This window comes from Eschrichtius robustus, chromosome 13, assembly GCF_028021215.1.
Source record: "Eschrichtius robustus isolate mEscRob2 chromosome 13, mEscRob2.pri, whole genome shotgun sequence".
NCBI classification, from domain to species: Eukaryota; Metazoa; Chordata; class Mammalia; order Artiodactyla; family Eschrichtiidae; genus Eschrichtius; species Eschrichtius robustus.
This window is the reverse complement of record NC_090836.1, coordinates 87258100-87285171: the sequence shown is the minus strand read 5'-3', so window position 1 is coordinate 87285171 and position 27072 is coordinate 87258100. Positions and strand designations below refer to the sequence as shown.

Genomic DNA, 27072 nt, shown 5'->3' with positions numbered 1-27072 from the left:
TTCATACCTTATTCCACTAACCAGTTGCATTAGAGCAAATGAATGGCTGCCCAAAAGAATGTCTTTATCCTCAGTTGCCCTTTCCTTTCTGTCTTTGTTGGATGATGTCAAACAAAGACAAAAGCAATTAGCAAACTTCTCAGCAGCTTAAGAGATGACAATTAGGATCAGCAGAACTTAAAAAGGAAGCCCAAAATAATGGAGGGGGGAAGTAAACTTTTCAGAATGCAAAGATCATTCATCTTCACATCGCTTTATTTATCAGGTCAAGCAAACTAACGTGAGAAGTCACTCTGGAAAAGGGTAAAGAAAAATAGATCTCTTTTGGTACTGTCTACCATGCCATATCAAGTAAATAGATTAAGAACTATACTAGGCTTTATTTTCTATTGTTTCATACTCACTTCCTCTTTGAAGATGCTCTAAGATGCACTAAGCTCTTCCCATTGGCTTCTGTCTAAGCAGGAAGTTTCTACTCAAGTTGAGAATTACTGTGGTAGAATGATTTAGTGCTTGGGCAGACCTGAGTCTGAATCCTGGCTTGCCCACTTAATAGGTGAGTGATCTTGAGACAAATTAATTAAGTTTTCTAATGCTCAATATTTTTAATGGTAAGACGGGGATAATAGTGTCCATCTCGTTGAATTGTCTTAAGAATTAAATGATAAAGTGTATTTGTAAACCAGATGTCCCCAAGTTTTCCAATCCACTTGGGTCACAGTTTTATCCAATATCTATATAAAATGTCTGGTGACACCCTTTCCACATTCCATGGGAAATCCATGTACTTTCCAAAAGCTCTGAAGATTTGGGGTGCCATGCTTCTCCCAAGTTAGTTCACTCCGTAGTCTGTTTTCCAACTATTTCCCACTCCCAGTTGTCACTCTTGACTCCTGAAACTGCTCTCCTCTGTCACCTGCCTCCTTTGCTCTAGCTCACCTGAGAGATAAATAAGGGTAGGAAAAAGTTGGAAGCAGAACAGTCATGAGTGCCTGGAATTTTGCAGGAGCAGTGGGAATGGGCAGGAATAGGGAAACCTGGCAGCTATGATAAAGGAAGACTTGATACAAAATGTTGCCTGCCCGGATAAAGGGAAAAAGGAGGAGAAAGTAGTCAAAGATGATTGGTAGATTTCAAGTCTAGATAAGCAAGAGGATGATGGTGCAGACATGGGCAAGACCAGAAGAGTATTCGACTTTAGTTGACTTTAGTTAATGGCATTAGTTAATTAACTAATGACCTTAGTTAACTGACTTTGGTTTTAGAGATACTGAATAATAATGGAGCATTCAGAAGATAACCCCCATGGCTCATGAATGGTGGTGGTCCAAAGCTCTGGGAGAGGGCAGTCCAGAGCAACAGGTTTGGAAGTTTCTTTGTACAGATGACTGCTGAAGTACAACACCCTCCCGAGCTCCAACATTAAAACTTTAAGTTATATTTTAAACTAAAAAGAAAGAAAAGAAAATTGCCATTTTGGAGTCTCAAAAAAACTGAGCACCATTCAATTACATCCCAAATAATCTCATTCCTTTAGCCCAGCAACTGAGTTTCTATTCACTATTATTTTTGTAACAAAAATTTAAAATCACAGAATCATAACACACTGCGGTTGTAATAAGCCTTAAAATGTTCCTGGTCCAAATGCCTCACTGACATAGGGGAAACTGACCTACTAGAGTTCAGGTACTACAGGTGGCCTGTACATACTTAAGTTGAATGATGCTCCCAGGTATCCCTAACCTGCCAGAGGAATTTCTGCTCCTCCTTGCACATCTCTTCACCTACAGTTTAGCTACTGAAGGTATGGTCTTAGACATTCTATCTGCATTTTAAATGTTCCTTCCAACTAAAGTACAGACACAGGTAGCGAGGAGACACTGCGGAACAAGGAGCCAGAAGGCGTAGATTTTAGTCCCAAGCAGAAAGAACTGGCTGCATGACCTGAAGACAGTCATTGAATCTTTCAAGGTCTCAGTTTCCTCCTTTGAGCAGCAAGGGATTGATCTGGATTAGCTCTGAAATGCCTTGCAGCTCTGATGTTCCTTGATTCTTGGAGGTATCGACTGTCTCCAACTGGATGCACATCTTCCAATCCCACACAAGATGGAGAGCAGGCCCATCCCAGTATTTGGGGAGGCCCATCAGGACACGAGCTGGCCTCTCTCTGTGGGGGCTGGAGAAGGGAAGCAGCTGAAGCAACACTATCAGTTTCCTTCCTATTCAGAAGAGAACAATCGAGCTCCTCCCAGGGGAAGCCTTTCGGATTTTGACAGTGTGGGGTCTGTCTTGTGACAGGAACGGAGGATTAGTGGAGAATGGGGTGCTTAGCAGCCGGGATTCTGAACACAGCATCAAAGATGGAAGGAAAGCCAAGAGGTCCTTAGGTCCAGTCCCCTGCCTCTATCTAAGCCTTCCAAGGCAGATGGTTGTCATCCTACATTTAAAGATCTCCAGGGCAGCTTCCCACAGAGCCCTGGGTCAGCATGTTTCCCCCTTACAATCAAGAAATTCTTCCTGATGCTTAAGTGGAAACACTTTCAATGTAGCACAAGTCTGTTTACCCTCGTCTAGTCCTCAGTGGAGATGAGAATGAATACTCTGTGTAATAATAACACTTATTATACCTGGCAGTGAAGATTAAGTCACCTCTTAGTCTTTTCTTTTCTGGGTTAAATCTTCACTCTATTTTTCACCCAGTTCATCATTTTTTTAGTCCTATCTGGATCCATTCCAGCTTCTCCAAATGAGTCTGAAAATAGGAGGATGAAATCTGAGTTCCCAGTCTAATTAAAACCTCAGCAATGCCAAGTTTTGTGGAAAGATTACTCTCCAGGCTTTCATTTCATAATGCTCGACATACGGCCGCATCGTATTACAATTTTGTTGTAGCCCTTTCTCACTCACTTAGGGCCCACAGCTATCTTGCTATAGTACTTGTCTCTGCCAGTTGGAGCCCATTTCTGTCCATTTTAAACATCTTCCTGTTTTTAATGACCACCCCCTTCTAAACTGTTAAAGGTCACTTTAAATTCTCATCCTACCTCCTAATGCTTGAAGATCTTTTCCTGACTTAGTGCAATCTGAAAAACATTCTAATCTATTACCTCAGTCCCTGAGAAAAGAATCTCAATTTATATCAATCCTATAAGAGTCTGAATACCACTCATTTCTCCCAATACCCACAAGCATGGTTTGAGCATGAAAAACAATGCAGACCACCCCTCTCCATTCATTTATTCAACAAGCATCTTTCTAAGCACTAATGATAGGCACTGGGGATACAACAGTGAACAAATCACAATTTCTCTATCCATTCAGTAGCACGTCCATACAATGTATACCACAAAAGGTATTCATTAAGCTCTTTCTCTTTGCAGACCTGCGGTTGGTGTTGGGGCTAGAGCAGTGAACAGGATCTCATGGATCTCACGTTCCAATGGGGGTGGGGAGGGGGGAGACAAGGTACAAGTCAACCAATAAATAAACGGAACCGAGTCTATCTTGATAAATGTTTTCAAAGAAACAGTGGAATGATAGATATCAGGGTGGTGGCTATCTTAGATGTGGAGAAAGCTCCCCAACGAGGGGTCTCTGAAGACCTTACAGCTTAGCAGGGGTCTGCTATTCTGAACCAATCCCCTTTAGCAAACCAACCTTCCTTATAGTCTATTCTCCCAGACCTAGACTTCACTTTTACTGGGATGTTGATGGCTGACAATGCACTGTTCCTTAGTAAATTATTGACATTTCCAAAGGACTCTTTCATGTACTTTAATCAAAAGAAGTGATAAACGGAAGGAATTTCGGGATCCGTTTGCCTTAGTTCCTTAGGAAGTTAATAGACATTCCTGGGAAACAGGAGTCCAGTGGCCCATTAAATACGGGGAGAGTGGACTTAAGTACCATCAGATAGATTTCTTCACTATAGAACTTCTCACAAACTTGAATAGGCTGGTGAACTTTCAGACTCTCTAAAATGGGACAACATGTACAGCTGTTTCCTAAGTTTTTTGCATGGAACCTCTTGAGAAACACTCTTTGGTGAACACTGGGCTGAGGAGGTATCTTGGATCCTTTGGTGTCTTTTGACGTTGGATGTGGCATTTGGGATATGATGTACAGGCCAGTTGGATGTTTGTGAAAGGTAAAATAGGAACAAAACTGGCTTCTCTGCAAGCCTGGGCCTGGACTTCTCTACTTTCCTCAGATCGTGGAACATTTTGAGAATCTTGAGTGTCTGATCCACAAACACACATAATTACACACCACACAGAGGATTCACAGGCCTCTTACCAAAACCCATCTATGGACTACAGGATTTCTAAGGACCTGTTCAGTGCTAAAGTTCTACTAAGTTTCTGCTCTCAGGTTATGTTGATCTCTTGGTCCGTGTTTTTTATTAACTTATGGGTTTCTTGGGACCAGACCAAGCGTTTTGCATCTTCCCAAGCTCCTTCAGCCTTGGTGAAGTGCTCAGTACACAAAGGATGCTAATAAGTAACAGCCAGGGAGGGTGGGGAGACCCCTCAACACAGAAGTACCAGCCAACCCTGGGGATACCCAATTGGCTTCCCAATTAGTGAATGAGGTCATTTTCCCTCTGATGTTTTCCAGAAATAGATCTGTGAAGAAGGCGTGCACTGAAATGACCTAGTGAGGCAACGGGAAGGAAGTGACTAGAAAGGGAATCATTAAAAATCCAACTTCTTCTTTAAAGGGAAATGGAAACAGGGACCTGGAGGACGGTTATAATTGCCAAGCCAGCAGTGGCCCCTGCTTTCCTCCCCCTGCTCCCAATATGGATTTCCTGCCTGCGGGGCACCATTTGATTTAAAGCTATGGGAGCCTCACAGACATTCTCATGAGAAGGGCTCGGCAAAGAAATAGAACAGCGTTTGCCCTCTTCCTGCCACTTCTGCATGGAAGCAGTCGCATTAATTAACCCTGTTTCCTCAGCAGGATTGATCCCGACACTTGCTCAAGAAACTTTGATGCTTATGTGTAGCCTGACTGACAAATAACAAATTATGATTTTCCTGTTTGCAAAATTGAATGTCCTCTACTTTATATAACCACCTGGTTCTATAAGCAATCATCAGTGGCATATTTCCCTTTAACTCTCCTTTGCCATGAGTTTTGAATGCTCCGTGAAAAGATGTTTTGATGATGTGGTCCTGAGGGTGTGCCCAAAACCCACCCCACCTGTTTGGCTTCTCTGCATTAGCCTGGGAGGTTATAAAGGGTGAGGGCATAGAAAAGATAGATTTGGGTCCTTGGGAAGTCGGTCTTCTAGAACTAAGTTTTACAACTGAGCAGATTGGCTTGAATACCCACGTGACAATTTTGAAAGCCTAAAAATAAATTGAACCTGGTACTTAGAAAAGGCAGCTTTCAATATCAGAGGACATCCCTGTGTTTCTAGTTTTCCATTTGGCCGGGGAATTTGTTAAGGCTCTAATTTCCCTCCCTGTGACCTGGCTTGCTGTCTTGAGGTGCTAGCTGCAAGTCAGAACGACACAGACTGTGCAAGTGAAAAAGGCAGGGAAGGGAAAAAGGTCAACATGTGTTTTTCGTTTCAGTGTAGTTTCTTACTTTGGAGGGTTATGATTTTTTTTCCTTTTTGCAATAAAACTGGTTCTGCTACTAGACTGACATACGGTTACCTTTATTAGGCAATTATCAAAAGAGATAGGAAGCCTTTCTGGAGTTTTTAAAGTGCAAGGGGTCCTTCCCAGGATGCCTGCCCTCATTGGCCCTTTCCTCCTGGCCAGTGCTCCACCACTTAGTCATATATTATATCCAAATGTTGGAGGTCTATATCACACAGAGGCCAGAGGCACGGCCATCATCTGAGAACTTGGAATTGCAAATTATCAGGCACCATCTCAGACTTACAGAAACTGAGGGTGGGACCCAATGATGTTGTTTTAACCAGCCCTCTGGGTGACACTGATACAGGCTGAGGTTTGAGAAGCACTGATACTTATCATTGTGTAACCACCCACTGCATGACGTGTGAGTCACCTTGGCCACTGGCTGCTTCAGGAGCTCCCACAGGTTTATGAACCTGAAGTTTGTCTTTTCATGGGGGTTAGGAGGCAGGTATGTGGGTGGAGAAGTTTTACCGTTTGAAATCAAAGGAACTTCCAGATTCGTGAGTCACTTAAGCTCTCAGTTTTCTCATCTATACAATGAGGGTAATTCCATCTGTCTCACAGGGTTGTTGAAATGGCTGAAGGACAGAATGTGTGTGAAAGTGATGTGGGAATGGCCAGGCGCTGTCTGCAGTGAGCTCTGGAGTTAGCTCTATGGATCAATAACACCAAGATGCATTGTGAACTGCAGTCTCCTGAATGCGGAAGGGACTGCGTGTCCTCTGTCCTCATCTGTATTCTGAACCCCAAGTCCAGGTACATAGTGGCCATTCACTGACTCTTTGCTGAAATCTTGGAACTAAGTATTCACTCGTGCCGTCATCACAAGTACCCTGTGAGGTGGATACTATTCACACCCCCCCTTTTGGATGAGACCCTAGAGGTTAAGCAACTTACCCACAGGCACAAAATTAGAAATGGAGCGAGCGTCTGAACTCAGGCAAATCGGCTCTGGAGACTTTGTTTTCACTAGTTCGCTGTCCAGCCTCACAATTAATTCATTAATGGTGATGCTGAGGACGGTGATGTGACATTTCATGAATGCTTGTTCTATGTCACTCACGGTCCCAATCTCTCTATGTGCCTTAACTCACCACAACCCCACAGAGGGAACTGTTAGGTAACCATTGCTAGCATCATTCCGCTTTAACAAGAAAGGAAACAGAGACACAGACATGGGCCCTGATTTGGGGTTTCTTCTTTCCAATGTAAAAATTTCTTCATACTGTGCCTCTCTGTGTACTGTTGGTGCACTTGACATCAATCCACTAATCAGTGATCATTTATAAACTGCCTGATAAGTGCCCAGTGCTGTGCTTCTAGACACAGAAATATGAGACACCATTTCCACCCTTAAAATGCTTCAAATCAAGTTGGGGAAATGGATTGGTCCTCATAAAACAGAAAAAAAAGGCTAATATATAGATTAAGTGCTAGTTTGTGATGCACAAAATAATCATTTTGCACCTTCAGAGAGGTTAGTGGGAATGAAATCCTCAGACAAGAATTCTCACAGGGCCCTGAAGGAAACTCCCTTGCTGGACTCAGACTCCAATTGCTCTGGGCAATGGTCATTGAAACGAGGACACTACAGTTTCCTATAAGGTTGTCATAGGAGCCAGGGGCATGGAGGGCATGGTGACCTGTTATCCCATTTTTGTCTGTTTTGTTCACACCTTATCCTCGGTACTGAGAGCAGTATCTAGAATATAGTAGGTGCTCAATGAACATTTGTGACTGAATGATTATAAGCAGGAAAGGAATAACGTGGTAAAGGAGGGCAGGTGTGGCCAAATTTGGGGTTAGATGGGGAGGTAGGTTGTCAGGGATATTACTCCCTGAAAGAAGGTTGAGAGACCCCAGCTTGGGCAGGAGGCAGGTATTCCAGAGAGGTCCTGAGTTCAGACGGAGCACGAAAGCAGAGCCTTTGCTATTTAGAACACAAACCCCCCATCTCCCTACAGGAGGTGTGATGCTGTTGGCAGCTATGTTCCTGGGGATCCCCTCTCCCCACCCTGGAGAAGAAAACTTGTAGGTACTTGGTGATTTTGAAAATTGAGAACTAGGGTCTCTTGTCATCAATTTCATTTTTTCCTGGTTTTTCTTCTACTTGGTAAACTTTTGGACACCAAGCCCAATTCTTGGTTACATCCCATGTTTCCTTCAGAGGAAACTGCACTAGTAATTGAAAACAGAAATTGGTTCTTTTATCTAATTCACGGTATGCAGGTAAGATTCCTGTTTGTGCTCTACCTTGGCTCTCGCTTTTCTAATCCTGGGAGAAAATCTAGATATAATACTCTGCTTTGGTCCTTATGAAAAATTGTAGGCTTTCATCAAAATAGGATTGTCTGATAATATTATTTGACTCAGTAATTCCATTCCTGGGAATTTATTCTTACAAATGATCTAGAAGTAGAAAGTTATGTGCACAAAGACACTTATTGGTGCATTAGTTAAAATAATGATAAAGCTGAAACTAGACTAAACGTCTAATAACAGGAAAATGGTTTAAAAAATAAATGGTGGCAAATCTACTCAATAAAATATTCTTCAGCTTTAAAATTATAATTATAAAGATTATGGAGCAATATGGAAAATGCTCGCAATATAATGTTAAGTGAAAAAACACAAAAATACCGTAAATTTAGGCTGTGACTGTAACTGTGTCAAAATGATGCATGCATCTGGGTGAGAACTAGAAAAAATAATAGAAAAATGATGATATTATGATTTGTTGGGATAGCGAGATTATGGGTAAAATTTCTTTTTTCAATTTCTGCTGAAGTTGTCATAATTTTGTGCAATTCAAAGGGGATTGGAAACGAGATGGTCTGGCTGCGCTACAGAGCTGACTGTCCCTTTTGAAAGTGGAAAGAATCACAGTGTACTGGGTGAGATGTGAACATCCAACACCAGCCATGCCTTAAACTGCAGGGTTGCCCAGACTTTTCTCTCGAGGGCAAAAGCCATGCATGACATTCCTTCTGGCAGTCTCTGGAATACCTAGGCTATAACTCTGTCTACTGCATGTGCTCAAAACCTGGGGTTGGTGGGCTGACTTAGATAACCTCCCCCATATCCTTCATGGATTTTAGCATTATGTGCCTTTAAGAATCCCACTAATGGTATCAACTTCAGAATTTTTCCTCACCTGAGAATTCTCCCACTTTCAAGGTGTCCCCAGTTGAAGTGAACTCGCTTGGCAACCTACTAGCTATATGATTTGGGTCAAGTTACTTAACCTTGCTAAACCTCAGTTTCCTCATATGTAAAATGGATATAGTAATAATGCCTACTCCATGCAGTTGCTGTAAATGAGATGACATGAAAAGTAATATTTACTATACTAGCTTAATAGAAAGCACTCAACAAAGGGAAGTTATTGGTAATATATTACCGCAAAGGCACGCATTTGTTATAAATGTCAAAGAAATTAGTTTAAACATAAAATGAACTGGAGAATGAAATGCCCCTTTTCAATCTCCAGAGAAACTTGTGTTTAATGGAAAAGTTTCAAACCTCATTTGATTATACCTTTAGGTCTTATTATAGTTCCTTCTTTCTCACTAGCTAATCAATATCCTCTAGGTTTGGGTCTTCTCAAATGTTCTTGAGGCATGAAGGTGTTGTCTGCACTACTGTGTTTAAATCAATGTAAGGGAGCTTAACTAAGCATCAAACCAGGTAGTATGGTCTGCATAGTAACTCTGACACTTGAAGAAATGCATCATTTCAGGCCAGATAGAAGGCTAGGAGAAAGAGCCACAGTTGGTGATGCCACAGATGACTAACCCTGATGGGGGAAGATGAGAAGGTTGGGAAGCCAAGAGCCACAGCCAAGGACAAGAGAAGAATATGGTTTGAAAGGAGAGTGTTAAGACATCAACAGCCTGGAAGGAGAAGTCCAGGGTGATTTGTGGCCTGTTGAGTACCAGGAAAAAAGATGTGGTCAAAGAAGGCACAGATGTTCTGAAGAATGCAAGGAATTTATGACGGGTCATAGTCTGACTGCAGGAAATGCCTGCTGAGGGCAGATCTCAGTGGACCGTGGGAGCACTGGTTCAATGAGAAGATATGGGAAGACTAGGATGTCACAAGTACCTTTACCAGAGTCTCGTCCTGAACCGGAAGCAAAGGAGGAGGAAGAGGAGGACAAGAAGTTGCTTGAGGAGAAAAATAAATAAATTAGCAGGTCGATAGACGTAGATTAAAATATTTCTAAACCAACAGCCCCCTTTTCCCTGTCACTCTTCTTTGTAAAAGTCATTGTCAATGACTTGAACTGACAGCTCAGAAATGAGAATGTTCGTAGCTCTCTCCACATTCTCTTATCAGAACCCTTACTACGAGTCAAAAAGCTTCACTTCTCCTCCTATCCCTATTATACAAAAGCTGCTGCAAGACCTTGACAATCATTTCTTCTCATCAACCTAAAGGTTTATACATGCAGTTTTTATATAAATATGCATCTAATTGACATAGTAGGGATCATGGAGACCATACACATTAAGAGATCAATGGATTTTATATTCTCTTTTCTAGCAGGTGTGACAGGCTAGGTGTGGGGTTACAAGGAAGCAGGTACTTGCTGGAAGGCTGGAAAGAGAGAATGGAGGCTTCCCTGTTCAACAACTATGCATCAGAAGAGAGCCTTTAGCCCCTGAACTTGGGCCCTGACTTCCTACTAGAGTTAGGACAGAGCTAATTATGCCTAAGTATTAACATCAGCAGTGCCTTCATGCAGGCTTCCCAAACCCAGATCTGAGCCAAAGAGAGCAGACAGAAGGTAAGTGTTGAGGGAAATAAAATATCCCACAAGCAGTTATCCTGGCCCAGTATCCCTGCACGAAGGAGCCTCCGCAGCCATAGGACACATCAGGCCTCACGTTGCTTGCTTCTAATGAGGCCAACTAATTCTGCAACCATGGACAGGTTTCGTGATAAATTGGAAAACGACTTCTGGGGCAACTGTCTCCAGTTCTCAGAAAGAAAATTCACAGAAGTGAGTGATTGGCTAAAAGGCCAAGAAACCATTGCCTCAGAGTGGGGTCCCAGAGCAGAGCAATGTGGTCATTCACAGTGTGTTTGAGTATGTGACAAAAAATAAAAATAAAAAAGAGTTTGATTTCTCCAGCCAACATCACGAGCTGAAAATATTTTCCTTTAGTAAAATAAATAAGGGAATCAGAGATTTTTCTTGATTGATAATAATATTTGCTAAAAGCATTTAATGAGGTTTGGAGATGTAGACATGATATCAGTCCCAGATGAAATAAAGATGAGAACAGGATTCAGCTTGGAGACGAGCTGCAACCCAGCCACACCTCTCTCTCCTTATTCATACTTCACTTGCTCAATTCAGAAAAATAATATTTGGGGGTGGGAGGAGTGGGGTGGCTAAAACTAACAGGCTCGGTGATTGCCAGATTACTAAGAAACTTCTTAGTTGACCTTGAATTTGCTCTCAGGTCCAAAGCTTTATGAAACTCTAAAATTTAATAATTTGAGGAAAGCCCTTAAAGTCTCTTGGTCATGTTTAAGCAATTAAATATTAAGGGGAAAGGGAGAAAATTACAGTAGCAAAATTCTATAGAAAAAAAAGAGATAAAGGATGGTTAGACAAGTCCAGATTTTAGCTGAGAGTTCCTGAGATAATATAATCTCTCTCTAAATGAACCATTTAGCCTCAGTCTGCATACCTGCTTAATATTTTGATGAATCATACTACCACTTGCTTGAGAACTCCTTGTACAGATTTAAAATTTTTAATAACCTTAACATTAGTTTATCTTACCAAAAAAAGGTGTAGCATTTGAAAAAACATGTATATAATGGTCTTCTAATTTTGTCCTCTGGGCAGATGTTGGGTCCCACTGGTAGAGATGATGACCTGTCTGGAAGCCCATTCACGTTATCAGAGATGGGATAACATGTAATTGTAGATGGAATTTTCTGGGGAAACTATGTACCAGTCCCCCAGGAAGAAACTGAATATCACACAGAGGATTCAGATACCATTGACAGACACTTAGGAAGCTAGTGAAATAAAATGTTGCCCACATTGAATACTAGGAAATTCAGCATTCTGGTCAACAATATTAACAACCCTCCTGGGACTGGTCGCTGATCTTTTGAAAATGTCGCTTTGCGAAGAGTAATGTTAAAAGACCATGCCCCCAGAATGGCCATCATCAAAAAATCTACAGACAATAAATGCTGAAGAGGGTGTGGAGAAAAGGGAACCCTCATACACTGTTGGTGGGAATGTAAATTGATACAGCCACTATGGAGAACAGTATGAAGGTTCCTTACAAAACTAAAAATAGAACTACCATACGACCCAGAAATCCCACTACTGGGCATATACTCCGAGAAAACCATAATTCAAAAAGAGTCAGGTACCACAATGTTCATTGCAGCTCTATTTACAATAGCCAGGACATGGAAGCAACCTAAGTGTCCATCGAAAGATGAATGGATAAAGATGTGGCACATATATACAATGGAATATTACTCAGCCATAAAAAGAAACGAAACTGAGTTATTTGTAGTGAGGTGGATGGACCTAGAGTCTGTCATACAGAGTGAAGTAAGTCAGAAAGAGAAAAACAAATACCGTATGCTAACACATATATATGGAATCTAAAAAAAAAAAAAAAAAGATTCTGAAGAACCTAGGGGCAGGACAGGAATAAAGATGCAGACATAGAGAATGGACTTGAGGACACAGGGAGGGGGAAGGGTAAGCTGGGACAAAGTGAGAGAGTGGCATGGAGTTATATACACTACCAAATGTAAAATAGATAGCTAGTGGGAAGTAGCCGCATAGCACAGGGAGATCAGCTCAGTGCTTTGTGACCACCTAGAGGGATGGGATAGGGAGGGTGGGAGGGAGATGCAAGAGGGAGGAGTTATGGGGATACATGTATATGTATAGCTGATTCACTTCGTTTTAAAGCAGAAACTAACACACCATTGTAAAGCAATTATACTCCAATAAAGATGTTAAAAAAAAAAAGTCACCAGAGGGGCTCAATAGTAAATTTGAACTGGAAGAAGAGGGAATCAGCAAACTTAAAGATAGATTGATAGTGATTATGCAATCCAAATAACATGAAGAAGGATGGAGAAGAAAGGAACAGAGCTTCAGAGATGTATGGGGCATCCAATAAAAATGTTAAAAAAAAAAAAAAAAAAGACCACGCCCAGGAGTTTCTAGAAAGACTCTTCTCATACTCTTTCTCATTTCCGGGTGCCCACACAAATTAGGCCACTTCCTCATTCCTCAAAGCCTTTAGGATCCGTTTCCAAAATGAAGTTGGATTCTTTCTACTATTTCAACAGCTCCAGCAAATGACTCTCTTATCCTCCTAATTCACACCTGTATCCTGCCTTGATCTGCCTTCTGCAGTCCTCACAAATGGTCTTGTCCCCTCCCTGTACTCAAACCCACCTCCATACTGGTCATTTTCCCTATTTTCCTCCATCAAACCCAATGCTGATCCCTGCTTTTCTTAAATTCAATCTGATATATCAATCTTGTTTTCATATAAGGTTAAATCTGACAAAGAGGAAAGACCTGGTTCTCTCATCAAACTTCTCTTCACTGTATTTTTCTCTATTATTGGGGAAAAGCACTGATGTGCCATATATGCATTGTTGATTAAAAAGTGGGTCCCATAGCCATTTAGATAATGCTTGGAGTCGTGTTGTTAGAAGGAGTGCTTGATGTTATCCAGTACTTTGTCTGTGTGAGAAAACTGAATCTCAGAGAGTTTGGGTGACTTGTGAGTTTGCACAAAGGATCTGGGCTGGAATCCAATGTTGTTTTCAGTATACCATATTGCCTTCTTTTTTACTTCCTCTCTGCATATGGCACTGTGCTAGGTGCTATAGAAACATTCCCCAGGACCTTTCAGTTCAGGAACAACGCTGTTGACACACCAGCATGAAAGGTACCTCACACACAACCCAACTGGCACTGACGTGCACACTCTGCAGTTATTTATATCGTGTAGTGCTCTAACCCCCTTCTCCCTCCCTCCCTCCTCTCCTGTGTTCAACCTGTCGCTGACTCTGGCTGTTGCTTCTCAGCACTAATGCCAAGGGCTGTCTCTGCTGCTGTGGAGGCCGCCCTCCAACACCTCACTCCCTGGTGCAGGCCCGGATGCCTCTCCTTATGCGGCCTACACCTCCCGACACTCTCCCTTCAGACACGCCAGACGGCCCTGGCAGCTGTCACCCCTTCACCTGGATCCTGACCGTGTCACACCCACCCCTGGGAAAATCTCCAGATGCACCCTGAGCAAAACACAGAGGCCTGAGTGAGGAGACTGATGGGGAGCAGGGCCCCTGAGAACACAGGGCAGGTGCCAAGCTGCAAAGAAAAGAGAAATGATAGACTTTAGAGTGAAACTAAAAATAAAGAGAATGTGTTTTAATACCCCTTTGGCTGATTCATCTTTCTGTGGCACCAGAAAGAGGGGCGTTACCCCCTATTCATGAATGCCTTATGTTTTGCCTACAAGGCCTCTCTTCCCACACCTGAAAGAGTAAACTGACAGTAACAGTGTAAGTATAGGAGATAATGCTGGTGGCATGGCTACAATCTCCACATTGGAGCCGGACTCATCTTACAATTTCCGTCACAGCCTTTCTCAAAAAAATGAGATAACTCAGGTCCATATGTGCGATTCCTCAACATCCCTTCTTATTCTCTCTTGTTTTGTCTGTCTTCAGCTCATTCAGGCGTGGGTCCAAGATGGCGTAGTGATTAGTGGGCCTGGTGACATTGTATACTTGGTGGCTGCTTATTTCCAAAGCATGGTTGGCAGGAAAGGGAGCCTTAGATTTCAGTCATTCCAGAGAGGGAACTAAACTCTAATTCTTAGCCTACCATGAACTCTGCATAATATGAGCTTTGGCCCTAAAGTGCATCAGTGAGCAAAAAGAATGTCAATGGCTGTCAATAGCAGGAGACAAGAAGATATAGAGGAAGAAGAGAAAAGAAAGAGGAGAGAAATACATATGCTGGTGGAAAGTGATTGGGGAACCACTCTGACCATGTGTTTTGCCCACACCCATCCCATGCCTTGCAGCATTGTTTTGAAATAAGTGAGTCGATACTAATGCTGAAAAGCCAATTATTTTAGCCAGTGGATTATTTGGGAGAAATCAAAGGTAACAAGAGTTCAAGATAAGTCCATATCACTTGTGTGACTTGACTGGAGGATCTGTTCTCATAGAGTGCTTATTCGAGATTAAAATTATTTAGGACAGTCTATACAACATAAAGTTTGGATAATCTTTCAAAGGAACACATATTCATTCATTTTCATAGAGAACAGTCCTCCTTTATCTAGAAAGGCCATCTTTTCAACCAAACTTTGGAAAGGATGCATTTTGAAGAGGAAGAGAGGAAGAGGAAGAGTCCTGCCCTGTTAGCCTTGCTGGCCAACTAACTCCATAACAATTGTAAGAGCTAACACTTATTTAGAGTTTATTGCGTACCAGACATCGTGCAAAACACTTCACGTACATTCTCACTTAACCTTCACAACAGTCTTGGGATATGCTCTCATGTCCATTTTACATAAGAGGATCTGAGTCTTAGAAGAGTTGGTGCCTTGCCCAAGGTGAATAGTGAATAAGTGGCAGAATCCAGACCTGTCTGACTCCAAAACGTGTGCTTTTAGCCACTCCACACATTGCCTCGTTCACTGGTATGACAGATGTCACAGGCAGATCATACTCAAACCCTGCAGTATGTTCTAAATAATCGGAACTATATAACTGGAAAATGGTAGCTAAATTATATAGCAGGCTCAACTGAAATAATTCAAACATAAAAATGACCTCCTGGCGTTTGATTATCTTTTACCTTAGACGTTGATAAACCAAACCATTCCCTCAGGACAACATTTCTGTCCAGCAAAGCATTTCTCTTGCCAAAGTATAATTTTGTTGGCTACATCTATCTCCTCCAAGGCCTGGAATCAAACCTAAACTAGTAAATTGTGCTGACCTGGCAAGACGCTCGCCCTCCAGGGCATTGTATCAGGCTAAAGTAATACATCACGTTGCTTCCCACTCTGTCGGCCCATTTCTCCAAAGAGCCCTAAAACGGTAATGTTTCTCCTCTGAATCTCTAGTTTTCTTGCTCATAAGCCTTGCGCTCTAGCTCCCTGGCCTTTGGGACAGAGGCAGACCGAATAGCACTAGTTTCACACCTGCCCTTGAGTTGGGGCTTCCAAAAAAAAAAGGCAGATTTGAAGAAAGGGGCAGCCCCACAGAGCGCTGCTTCATTCCTTTTAGGCCCAGAGATACACAAACATTGACTTGATTGGGTAACAGGAAGACTTTGGTCTTTGGGTGATGGGGATTTAGTAGCTGAGAAAGAGTTGCCGAGTGATGGGGGTGGTGGCAGGTCAAACGGAGCCGCGATTCCTAGAAAAGATGACCTCGTTCAACTGAGAAGTAGTGGGACCAGCAGACACTGGAAATTAAAAATTAACACAGGCTGAAGTGAAACTGATGACTGAACTTGATAGGTTTTCAAGAAAAGTTTATGACATGCCGTTCATAGAAGAGAGGACATTTTCTGTGTTCACTTTTATAAATGCCAAAGGCCAGTCCTACTTGGAAAGATCTTCTGCAGAAAAGCAGAAATGTGCAGAGTCCACTAGCAACATATAAGGCAGGCAATAGGTATATATTTTCAAAAAATTTCTTCAAAAACAATCCTATTTTTAAAATGTTTTGACAATAGTTTTGATACTGACAGTCAAGCACTGCATTCCCCGATATGTGTTCGAGTATATGTGTGTACATACTCTCGTTATTCTAAATGCATAGTGATGTGGATGGTCTTACAGTAGTGAAGGCATCTTTCCATATCTTTACTAAGCACATGAACACATATATCTCAATAATTGTTTTAATTCAAGTTGATTTCCATAGAATTTTTTAAAGGTAAAATATCAATTCATCAAAAGGCTTTAAGTTAACGCAAATCCTATGAATTCAGGAAATATCAACCATTCAATGTATTACATTTGGGGTCTAGGTAATGGTCCTATCACAATTTTCCTTATATTAGGAATTCATGAAAGGAGTCCAGTTTTCCACATAAAGCCATAAAAAAGGAAAGTGAGAAGTGATTCTCACTAAAATGGACACAAATTTAAGATTACTCACATTTTACCCAACTTTCCTACTAGTATCCCATGCAAAATTATGTCAACTGAATGGATTTTCATTAGATAAGGTGGTCCATGGAGCACTGCTGCCTAAGAAACTAATCATTCTGAGTTATTCTAAATTGTCAACAGGTCTGGAAGTTATGGATAGATAGTTGGTGTAGGAAACCTAACTGGCTTCTACAGATGTTAACTATGGTATTTGATTGTGTGATCAATCTTAAGTTAATCAAAGTTAAATGCAACTTTGTTTTTTATTAGTTAATAATCCATTTGCATTTTCTACCAGACACATAATTGTGAATTTTCTAGAAATAGCCCTGGAAATACAACTAGAACTGTCTTACTTCTTTTTCCCTGCTTTCAAAACACAATCAACTTTAGGACCTCCCCCGTTAGCAATTTCTAGAGAACTTTTAGTCCTTGGAATGCAAAGAGTAACAAGTGTATATCTTCAGAACTGGATATTTCCCTATTTGGAAAATGTTTGCATTTTTTATTATTTAAATACTGATTCTTCAAATCAATGTCTTCTGTTTCCAATGATAGAGTTAAAATAATTAAAGGAAATCTTTCTCAATAAGCAAGAGGGGAAGTTTCAAAGGAAATTAAAGTTGAGTAAAATGTCCCGACTGTATTCCCAGAAATCTATAAAGAAACACAAGCTTATGTAGCACCAATAAAGGTACTACACATTTACCAATGATGAATGACCAGAGCTCTTTGTTCTAGAAGTGATGACCCCAGTTAAATCTCATTATTATGCCTTCTCCTTCAGAGATGGAGGGAAGCAAGTTGCTTGCATCCATGATAAAATGTGAGACTCAGCTAATTGGCATGGTTTTGATGATGCCACAATTCTGCCCCAAACCCTTATAACTAGCAAGTTTGCCCTGAAGATTATTGAATTACTCCACTGACCATGCATTATTTAAAGGGAAGTGCTATTATTATAGAAGCCAGCTGTTTAATCATTGGAATTCTGTCTGTTGGCCAACTTTCAAGATACAGCCATGCACTGTGATGACACTTTATGTCTGCTCATAGAGGACTCAAGGCCTAGGTTAGGTGGTAGCCAACTTGTCTACTAAGCAATCTTTGGTTTGCATGCTCTGGAGCAAACCTACTGAAAAATAAATACACAAATATATAAATTTCCAATATCAAGACTTTGTCAGCAAGGAAAATTCTGTGAAATTCTACACATGCCTGTTCACCCTAACAGTTGAGTGAGTATATGGACACTTCATAATTGGTATGACAGAACTCTGGGACTACACCTAGTTGTAGAAAGGACTATCCCAGTCACCTGTCCTTTGTTATAGAATTGAGTACAGAAAAATATTTTGAGCATCTTGGGGAACTCAAATGATAAACAGAAAACAAATTTTAACCTTCTAAGTTAGAAAATATTTGGTTTTCTTTCTTGAAGACAGTGTAAAAGTGGTTTCCACCCATAGTGAATATTTGGTTGGCCTAGATGAGTTTTCTCCTCCATTTCTTTACTTATTGCAGAATATTTGGAATAGAAAGGACCATAGCAGTCAAGACACTGTGTTCAATACAGGAATATGCTCTTAGGATCTCTGACAGGTGTTCACATAGCCTTTACTTAACTGCTTTCAGCAATGGGAAGTTCATTACATTTAAAAGAAGTCAGTCCCATTTTTAACACTCTTAAGTTCAAATTGTTAGAAATTTTTTCTTATATTAGTCCAACATTTGTTTCTTTTTCACCTACCAATTCTGATTCTGCCCACTGGAGCATAATTACCTAGTGCTTAATGAGGAGTTTTTAAAGGCAAGGATGGAACAGTTCATTCCATCTCATTTAAAAATTACTCATAATGACAATAGCTGCAATTCTGAGGTCATTAAAAATCCCTATTTTTCTCAAAATTGATACTGTAGCAAATTATTTTACTGTTTTCCTGGTAAACCACATTGCATCATGCTCCTAGTTTTAGCCCATAGCAACAAATATCTTTATTTTGGTTCTGGAAAAGTAAGAAATATGAGGCATTTGAAGATAAAGGGAAAAACTTTGACCTTCAACTCTGGCCTCTCAATTGGTGAGAAATGATTTTTTTGTTGTTAAATATCTTTATGTAGAACCAGAAGTCAAGTCTATAAGACACTTCAAAGGATCAATTAAACTTTAAAAGGCAAGGTAAATACTTGTTATGTTCATATATTTTCAATGAAGTACAATTAGTCCATTGTAGACATCATGAATAGACAAAGAAAAACATCTTTCTAGGATTCCGGTGGCTAGAAATAACTGGTAGTTACATTTTTGGCAAAATCCAAGTCTGTAATATTTTGACAACAGTAGAAAAACAGATATAGACATAAGGTAAACTTTCTTTTTAGAGCATTATGGAAGAGTCCTAAATTTCTCTGTTCCTAAAGTCATTGATCTATGGACTAAAAAAGCACAGCTATTTTATAGACTGAGCCATGGCAAACTCTGAGCTCATCTAAGAGGTGACAAAGCAGATGCCTGGCGTGTGCTATTATTATCTGCTGTGCTGATGATTACTTTCTATCTCTCAAGAGGAAATAGTCCTGTGGTGAGTTTCATGGCTGTTGACAGTCACCAAGAAGGGAATATGTAATACATACAATGTTTGATGCTGTTCTGAGATGAAGGTTAGTGTCTTTCTCCAGTGGCAAGCAAGAAGCGCCAGAACCTATGGAGTCTCAGAAGGAAGATTACTTTAGAGATGCTTGAAACAGAGGTGCTAAATAGGTCCTGGAATCACAGAGCCTATCCCTCTCCATCTTCAACCCATAAGGATGAAATTAGTTGTTTCTAAGTTAGCCGAGTGTGAAGGTTTCTGGAGCCACTCCTGCCACATTACCTCCAAACATCAAATTACTATTCCAAATTCAACAAATGAATCGCAATCATGTCCCATTAAGAAATGCATCGTTTTGGCAGAGAGCAATCATTACCTGCGGTGGATAGCAGGGACACTTACCTCAAAGTAGGCTGAGTCACCTTCCCCTCTCTCCCCACCCCAAGAGAAAACCAAAGAGTATCAGCCACTCTCCACTGGCTGACCCCTTCAGCCTCTTGAAATAGCCACTTAGCAAAAAGCATGCAGAAGTCCTTTGTGGATTACAAAGAACCATGTAAGCCTATTTGTGTCTTTATTCTAATTTATAGTTCCAGGAAAAGATTATAAAAACAAAAAAACAAAAAATATTGTTTACATTGCCCAAGGGACCAGATAAGTCCTGGCTTGCCAGGGCCCAGCTGGCGAGCAGAAGCAGAGAGTCTTCTGCACTGGTTGATCCTCCAATGGCAAGTGAAAGCACCGTTGAGGCTCCAACTGGGACCAGCTGCCCGGTCCCTTCCAAATCCCTCAACCATGAGGAACCCACAGGGTTCGCCCTGAACGAAAGCAGCACACCCCACCCAAAGAGACCACAATTGAACCCTTGCTAAGTTTCTACCCCCAGCTGCCCTAAGAATGACAATAAACCTGCCTTACAGGGAGGAAGCATCCCCAGGTTCCTGTGCCAAGCATCAGGAAAACATTTGGATTCTTAGAGGATGCCATGAACAGCTGGCCCCTCGAGCCGCAAGGCAGCCAAACTAGTTTGGTAGCAGGCCATGACCATGGGTCTGATCTCCCCCAACTAGAGAGTTCAAAATATACATGGAGATTTTGACTTTCAAAACTCCATCCTACAGTATCATTATCATGTGAACGTAAGACTTTTTATTTAACATATAATGCTGTCTTCTGTGTCAGGAATTTAAATTGAACATATGTCACATTGATTAATTGGATCCTTCTGGCTCAATAGTTCACAAATTTTCTTCCATGAAGCTTGGACATCAGTGGAGAAGACTCAGGCCCTCCACCTCCCAAGGGAGGTAAGGGAGACAGAGAAAGCCAAGATCCAGTCCCCTGCCCTTGCCCAAGCCACAGCAGTTTCATTTCGTCTGTTTTATATACGGGTATATAAGTAAGATTTGGTGTAACAAAAGTTCTACTATGACAAAAAGTTTACAAAGAATTCAAGTACATTTTAAGTTCCATGTAAACTTGTTTTGCCTCCTTTTTACTTCTAGAGCCAGGAAAAGTGTGTCCAAATCAAAACAAAACAAAATAGAATCAAACTAAAACCTACTTGCCAAGTAAAGAGGCCTAATTGATTTGCAAATATCAAAAGAAATTTGATTCCTGGTGTTCCCTCTGGGCAATCAGAATGAAAAATGGACATTTAGTTGATTCTGTCTCAGTCTAGTGGTTATGCTATAAGAAAACAGAAATGATGGTTCTGGTCTCCCTAGGGTGATAGGAGAAGGAGCCCTATCACATTGGTATTGTCATCAGTTCCAAGTTCCAAAGCTTCTGGATGCAGTCAATAGAGAGCCTGTCTCTTCACAGACCCTATATGATCCTGGAAAGCGATGTTCTGAGGAAACAAACCAACATTTATTTAGGACCTACTAGGTGTCAGGTGATACGCTAAGTACTTTTCATACAGTATGTCATATAATCCTCAAGCAATCAGTACAAGGAAAATCTTATTAACCCCACTTTACAAATGGGTAAACTGAGGCCCAGGAAGCTTAAATGACTTGTCCAGAGTCATACAACAGGTCTCCCAGGCTCTATGGGGCACTTGGGCTTTGCCAGGAGTAGACCTGAGTTTGAATCCTGGCTCCACCACTTACTGCATGAATGACCCTGAGTAAGTCATTCCCAACTCTGAGTTTCGGTTTCCAAGTCTTGGTTTCCGCATCAGTTAAGTGAGGAGAACTTTCCAGACTTAAAACCTCTTTAATTCTCAGTCTGATGTTATAACAGAAGCAGTTAAGCCAAAGAGCAAACATCTGAGCCATCCTGCACACAAAAACCATGCAGATTTGCTAAAAAGATTAAGAAAACATAAAACATGCTCTTTTAATTAATATTCCTAGCAGCCTCCCAATTAAGTCAACATATAAGGAAAGGTGAGGATTGGGCATAGACAAGATCCTTGACTACAGGTGGCTAAGAACTTGAGGAGAATTAACACCAATAAATGCACGATGAGTGAGGTATTGCCAACGAGTGTGGCACCAACTCCAGGAGACATACTGGAGTCCAGAAAGATCTAGGGGGTCAGGAATTCTTGGAGGAGCTTCAAGAAGAGGTTGACTCACAAAAGTGTGGGTTGACGAGGTGTGGGGAGAGGAGAGTCTTCAGGGGCTGGGTGGGACTGTGAAGATAGCATATTATCCCACTCTAAAGCCAGGCCCCTCTGCGTTTGATTGGAACAGACAAGCCCACGGGGTATGGCTCGAGCAGTCGGAGGGCGCCTCAGACAGGAATCGTGGACGAATGCTGCTTCCGGAGCTGTGATCTGAGGAGGCTGGAGATGTACTGCGCGCCTCTCAAGCCTGCCAAGTCGGCCCGCTCTGTCCGTGCCCAGCGCCACACCGACATGCCCAAGGCTCAGAAGGTAAGCCAGCCCGGGGTGGGGATGGGGGTCGGCCACCCCTGCGAGATCTGTATCCTATCCATGTGGGTGAGCCAAACAGTAACTAGGTCCCGTAGTCTCCTGGCTCACAGGTCAAAAAAGCTCCATTCTCAGCTGAGAAGTCCATCCCTTACATCGCTCCACATTGTAAACTCTCCCTTCCACTGCTCTGGACCATCTGATCACCAGAAGATGGTGGAGAAGAGTGATTAAACTTGGGCTTTGGTATCAAACAAAACTGACATCCTAGGTTCACCAACCACCAGCGGAGAGCCCTTGGTGAAATAATGTAACCTCTCAAGCCCTAGCTTCATCAGTAAAGTTGGGATAACGGTACTATCTACCTCATCAGGTCATTAATGCGCATGCAATGCTTTTCACATGCCTGCACAAAGTAACTGCTGGACAAGTGTTAACTTCTGTCATAACTGCATGAACAAAGTACGTGACCTTTCAAGTCCTGGTATTCTGCAAAGGTGCAAAGAAAAAAAAAACACTCTAAAATGGGAACTAATAGAAATTCACATCCAGTGGCAAACATAAAGGAAAATAAAAACAAAATAGAAAGAAAATAAAAACAAATAGAAACTTCTGTTTAGCTCTAAGAACACCAAAAAATTTCTAATGATCAAAATCTGCAGGTGTCTCTTACTAAGAGCTAGACTTTAAACAAGCCTTAGAGGTACTATCTATGACATCAAAAGTACGTAAATCATCTGATGCACGTTGATAACTTAATACATTTTTGTTGAATGAGTGAACGAACAAGTGAACAAATGAATATAAGTGACTACATTTTAGTGATTAAGTAGAAAGAATGAGAACTAAAGAGAAGGTGAAGAAAATGAGGAAGGATGAATAAGGAAAGTAAAAAGCTCTCAGGTCTCCTTGGGGACTCTGTTGACAAAAAAAGAAAACAACAACTTGAGGTTTTAATCTTTGGAGTCAAAACTAGCATTGTGCAGAAGGCACAAGATGAGAGACCAAGAAGTACATAATAACACCTTTGCTGCTTCCTGGTCCTAATTTGCAGCTGAGGCTGGAACAGGGGGCTTAGCTGAGATGTGACCCCAGGGAGCCACCTTGAGTGATGGAAAGGGACTCGGCACAACCTGGTTCACAGAGAACACAGTAGCCGGAGGATGAGTCAGGGAGCAAGCACCACAGAAATAGCTTTTAGGTGAATGTGGCTGGAAGGTGTGCTTGAGGGGGTGAAGGCAGGTTAATTCTTTCTCTTTCCAGGTGACACAGTGCCTCTCAATTTCTAGTTGGGGAGGGGGTGGGTGGTGTCAGAGATGAGTCCCAAAGTTCTGGAATATCAGGTCTAGTGACTGAGGTCCAGACACCTCTCCGGCACCAATGATGTCTTCTGCATCTATGGAGCCCAGGCATTCTGGGCTGACCCAAAGGCTCTGTCTCCCGGGACACCAAGGGAACCACCTGTTCTCAATGCAATTATTTTTGTGATGTTTACAGTATCAGCCCCCATCTACCAACAAGAAAACGAAGTCTCAGAGGAGAAGGAAAGGTGGGCCAAAGAAACATCCAGGAGGGGAACAGAAGGAGTGGACGGAAGCAAGTCAGCAGATGAAAGGAAAGAAGAAAGAGCAGAGGAGGGAGACTGGAGCTAGAAACTGAACACAGGCAAGAAAGGAAAATGGAGGAGAGAAGGACTAAGACAGAGGCAAGGAGGATGAGAGAAAAGCAGACAGCGAGAAAAAAGTGGGAGATGCTATAGAGGAAATGAAGAAAAGTAGGCCTGCTTGAGCTAGAGAAATCATGTGACAGAAGGAGGAGAAACGGAGAAATGTGGAGAAACTAATAAACGTGGAGAAATGGAAAAGGAAAATGTCATGCCCAAGAAAGTCCAAAGAAAGAGAGTGGCAAGAATGAAAAAAGAACAAAAATTATGAAAGAGGCAAATAAAACAATTCCCCTCCCCACCAAAAAAACAAGTAAAATAATTAAAATAAAAATCAAGGCTTTTATATGCATTTTAAATTTTTGTGTGAATTTTACAAGAATTTCCATGTCAATATATATCCAGAGTTAAATATTAGCCCCAAATTCTCAGCAAGACTGAATTGTGTCATAAAAGTTCCCAGATTTCCTTTCCTACAGTGTCATTGGAGGCTGCATTTCTTAGTCAAGCTCCGGCCAAAGGGCACCCAGTATTTGCCTAAAGGCCCATGAGGCCTGAGAGCTTACCTATGAGAGGAGGTCACTGAACTTTTTTGTGTGCACTTTGGAATCAGACATAAAAGATGTATTAGTGTGATAGGGCTGCCATAATAAAGTGCCACAGACTAGGTGGCTTACACAACAGAAATTCATTGTCACACATTTCTGGAGGCTGGAAGTCCAAGATCAAGGTGTTGGCAGGGTCAGTTCCTTCTGGGACCTGGGAGGGAAGGATCTGTTTCAAGTCTCTTTCCTTGGCTTGGAATTGGCCTTCTTTTCCCTGTGTTTGCACATCATCTTCCCTCTATACAAATCTCTGTACCCAGATTTCCTCTTCTCATAAGGACACCAGTTATATTGGAGTAGGACCCATCATAATGACCTCATTTTCACTTAAATATCTGTGTAAAGACCCTATCTCCAAATACAATCACATTCTGAGGTACTAGGGGTTAGGACTTCAACATATGAATTTGGTGGGGAACACAATTCAGCCCCAAACCAAAGACTTCTGATGTTTGACTACTGCCTTGTGATTCCATCACCTATAAAATTCTCTCCCTCCCTCCCTCTCTCTCTCTCTCTCTCTCTCATGCACGCACACAAACACACACACACACACACACACACACAAATCTAGAGTTTTAGACCTGAAGTCCTATGAGTTTCTGCTCCATGGAAATACTAGGGCCATGTTATGTTAGAGCTGCAAATCATTTGATTCAATCCCTTCATTTTGAATGTAAGGATACTGAGATACAGAAATGGGTAAAGACAGGCTTGGGTTCTAAGCCACCCTCCTCTGGCCAACAGAGAACAGCACACAATCAACAGGGACTAAGAAAGAATTCCAAAAGGAAAAGATAGGGCAGAAATGGCCACATGAAGTCTGCCACTAATTTAATATTTTCCATCAGAAGGAAGGGGGTGAAAGAGCGCAAGAGCAGTAGATTTTCCTGAGGGTAAAGAAAAGTCAAGTAGAATCACAGAATTTGAGTCTTAGAGATTTTCTCCTTCAGCTTCCTTGATTTAAACAGTAGGGTTAGGGTCTTCATAGATAATAAAGCAAAAAGCCTCAAGGTCATTCAAATTGTGAATTATAAGAGGTGAGAGAGGGTGCAAGAGAGAAGTGCTCAGCCAAGCAAATGATGACACTTGGGGTAAGAGGATGACAACCAAGAAGTGAAGCATTTCATCGAAGTAGCCTACTTTGAAGATGTCATGGTATAAAGGAACATTCATTCTACCTGTCCTTCATGCCCCAGCCATGCTTTCTACTTCAGGATCATCCTTCCTCCATGGGTCACTGAAAACCCAGGATATATAATATATGGATATGCCCAAGGCTCAGGCCAGGAAGGAGGAAAAGGTCTGATCACAAGCATGTCAAAGCGCCACATGGGAGCCAAGACACTGCTGTTATGGTTGCAAAGTAGGTCCTGGCTTATTAGAACAGACAAAAGCCAGTCTGGTGCCTGAGCCCATCTGGCCAGCCACCTTATTCAGGAGATGCCCAGTTCTCCTGCTGATACATACATGCTTTGGAACCAGCCTCAGGCATAAGCCAATACCTACTGTTTCTACCACCTGAGAGTAACCCCGCAAACAGTGATGGCTTTTCAAGGGACCACAGTTTGGTAGAAGAATTAACAGTTCATGTCCTATGGAAAGATTTCTTAGAAGATTATCCCTTCCCTTTTTCCTTGATGACTGAATCAATGTCAGTTATAACACAGGGCTTTGGATAAACTATAGTTATACCCAATGATGAACTTCATTCAAGAGAATGTAAGGCAAAGACTTTAAAAGAAAAAAAAGGAATAGAACTTTCTAGTTAAAGAATGCTTAACTACCAGACTATTAGTTAAAACCCACTTCTTTTTGCAATGGGTTTTATCAACTCTAAGGCAGTCATATTGAATGCCTACATGTGATTTCTCAATAATATGAATTAAGTAAACAGGAGGAATCTATTGTTGTCTTTCCATCTTATCCCTTCTAGAATCAGTCCTAAGCACCTAGTGATACATGGCATATAATGATGGATGAAAGGATGGATGGACAAGTGAGTGATATAGGGAGGGGAATAGTATTAGAGACATAGACCATAAAAGTAAGTAGCACTGCTGAGATGAAATAATTCCTTTTGTCCTTGCATAAGACAGTGAGGCAAGTGCAGCGTAAAAAAGGGAAGGCAGAGGAATTGTGCTTGCACAAGTCTTGCATATTTGGAATTTCCTACTCTAGCCAAAATTGAAATCATTCAAGAACCTACTGCTAAAGGAGGCAACTGGTTGAGTACCTTATAGTGAATGTTATGTTCCTATTCGTCCCCTCAATGCTTTCTTGAAGTGGGCAGAGTATTAAATATCATTTAAAAGTCCACTGTTGGGGCTTCCCTGGTGGTGCAGTGGTTGAGAGTCTGCCTGCCAATGCAGGGGACACGGGTTCGAGCCCTGGTCTGGGAAGATCCCACATGCCGCGGAGCGACTAGACCCGTGAGCCACAATTCCTGAGCCTGTGCGTCTGCAGCCCGTGCTCCACAAGAG

At 41.6% G+C, this 27072-nt stretch overlaps 1 protein-coding gene across 2 annotated transcripts in view; it reads left to right on the top strand.

Annotated features, from left to right (window-relative positions):
- Positions 1 to 27072, top strand: part of IGF1 (insulin like growth factor 1) — a 71420-nt gene that overhangs the window by 31810 nt on the left and 12538 nt on the right. The window contains exons 3-4 of one of the 2 annotated variants that reach the window (XM_068561096.1): positions 22143 to 22324; positions 23819 to 23870. In XM_068561096.1, the coding sequence (XP_068417197.1) occupies positions 22143 to 22324; positions 23819 to 23870 (234 nt within the window). The remainder of the gene's footprint in view (positions 1 to 22142; positions 22325 to 23818; positions 23871 to 27072) is intronic. The other variant, XM_068561098.1, reaches the window with a different exon arrangement.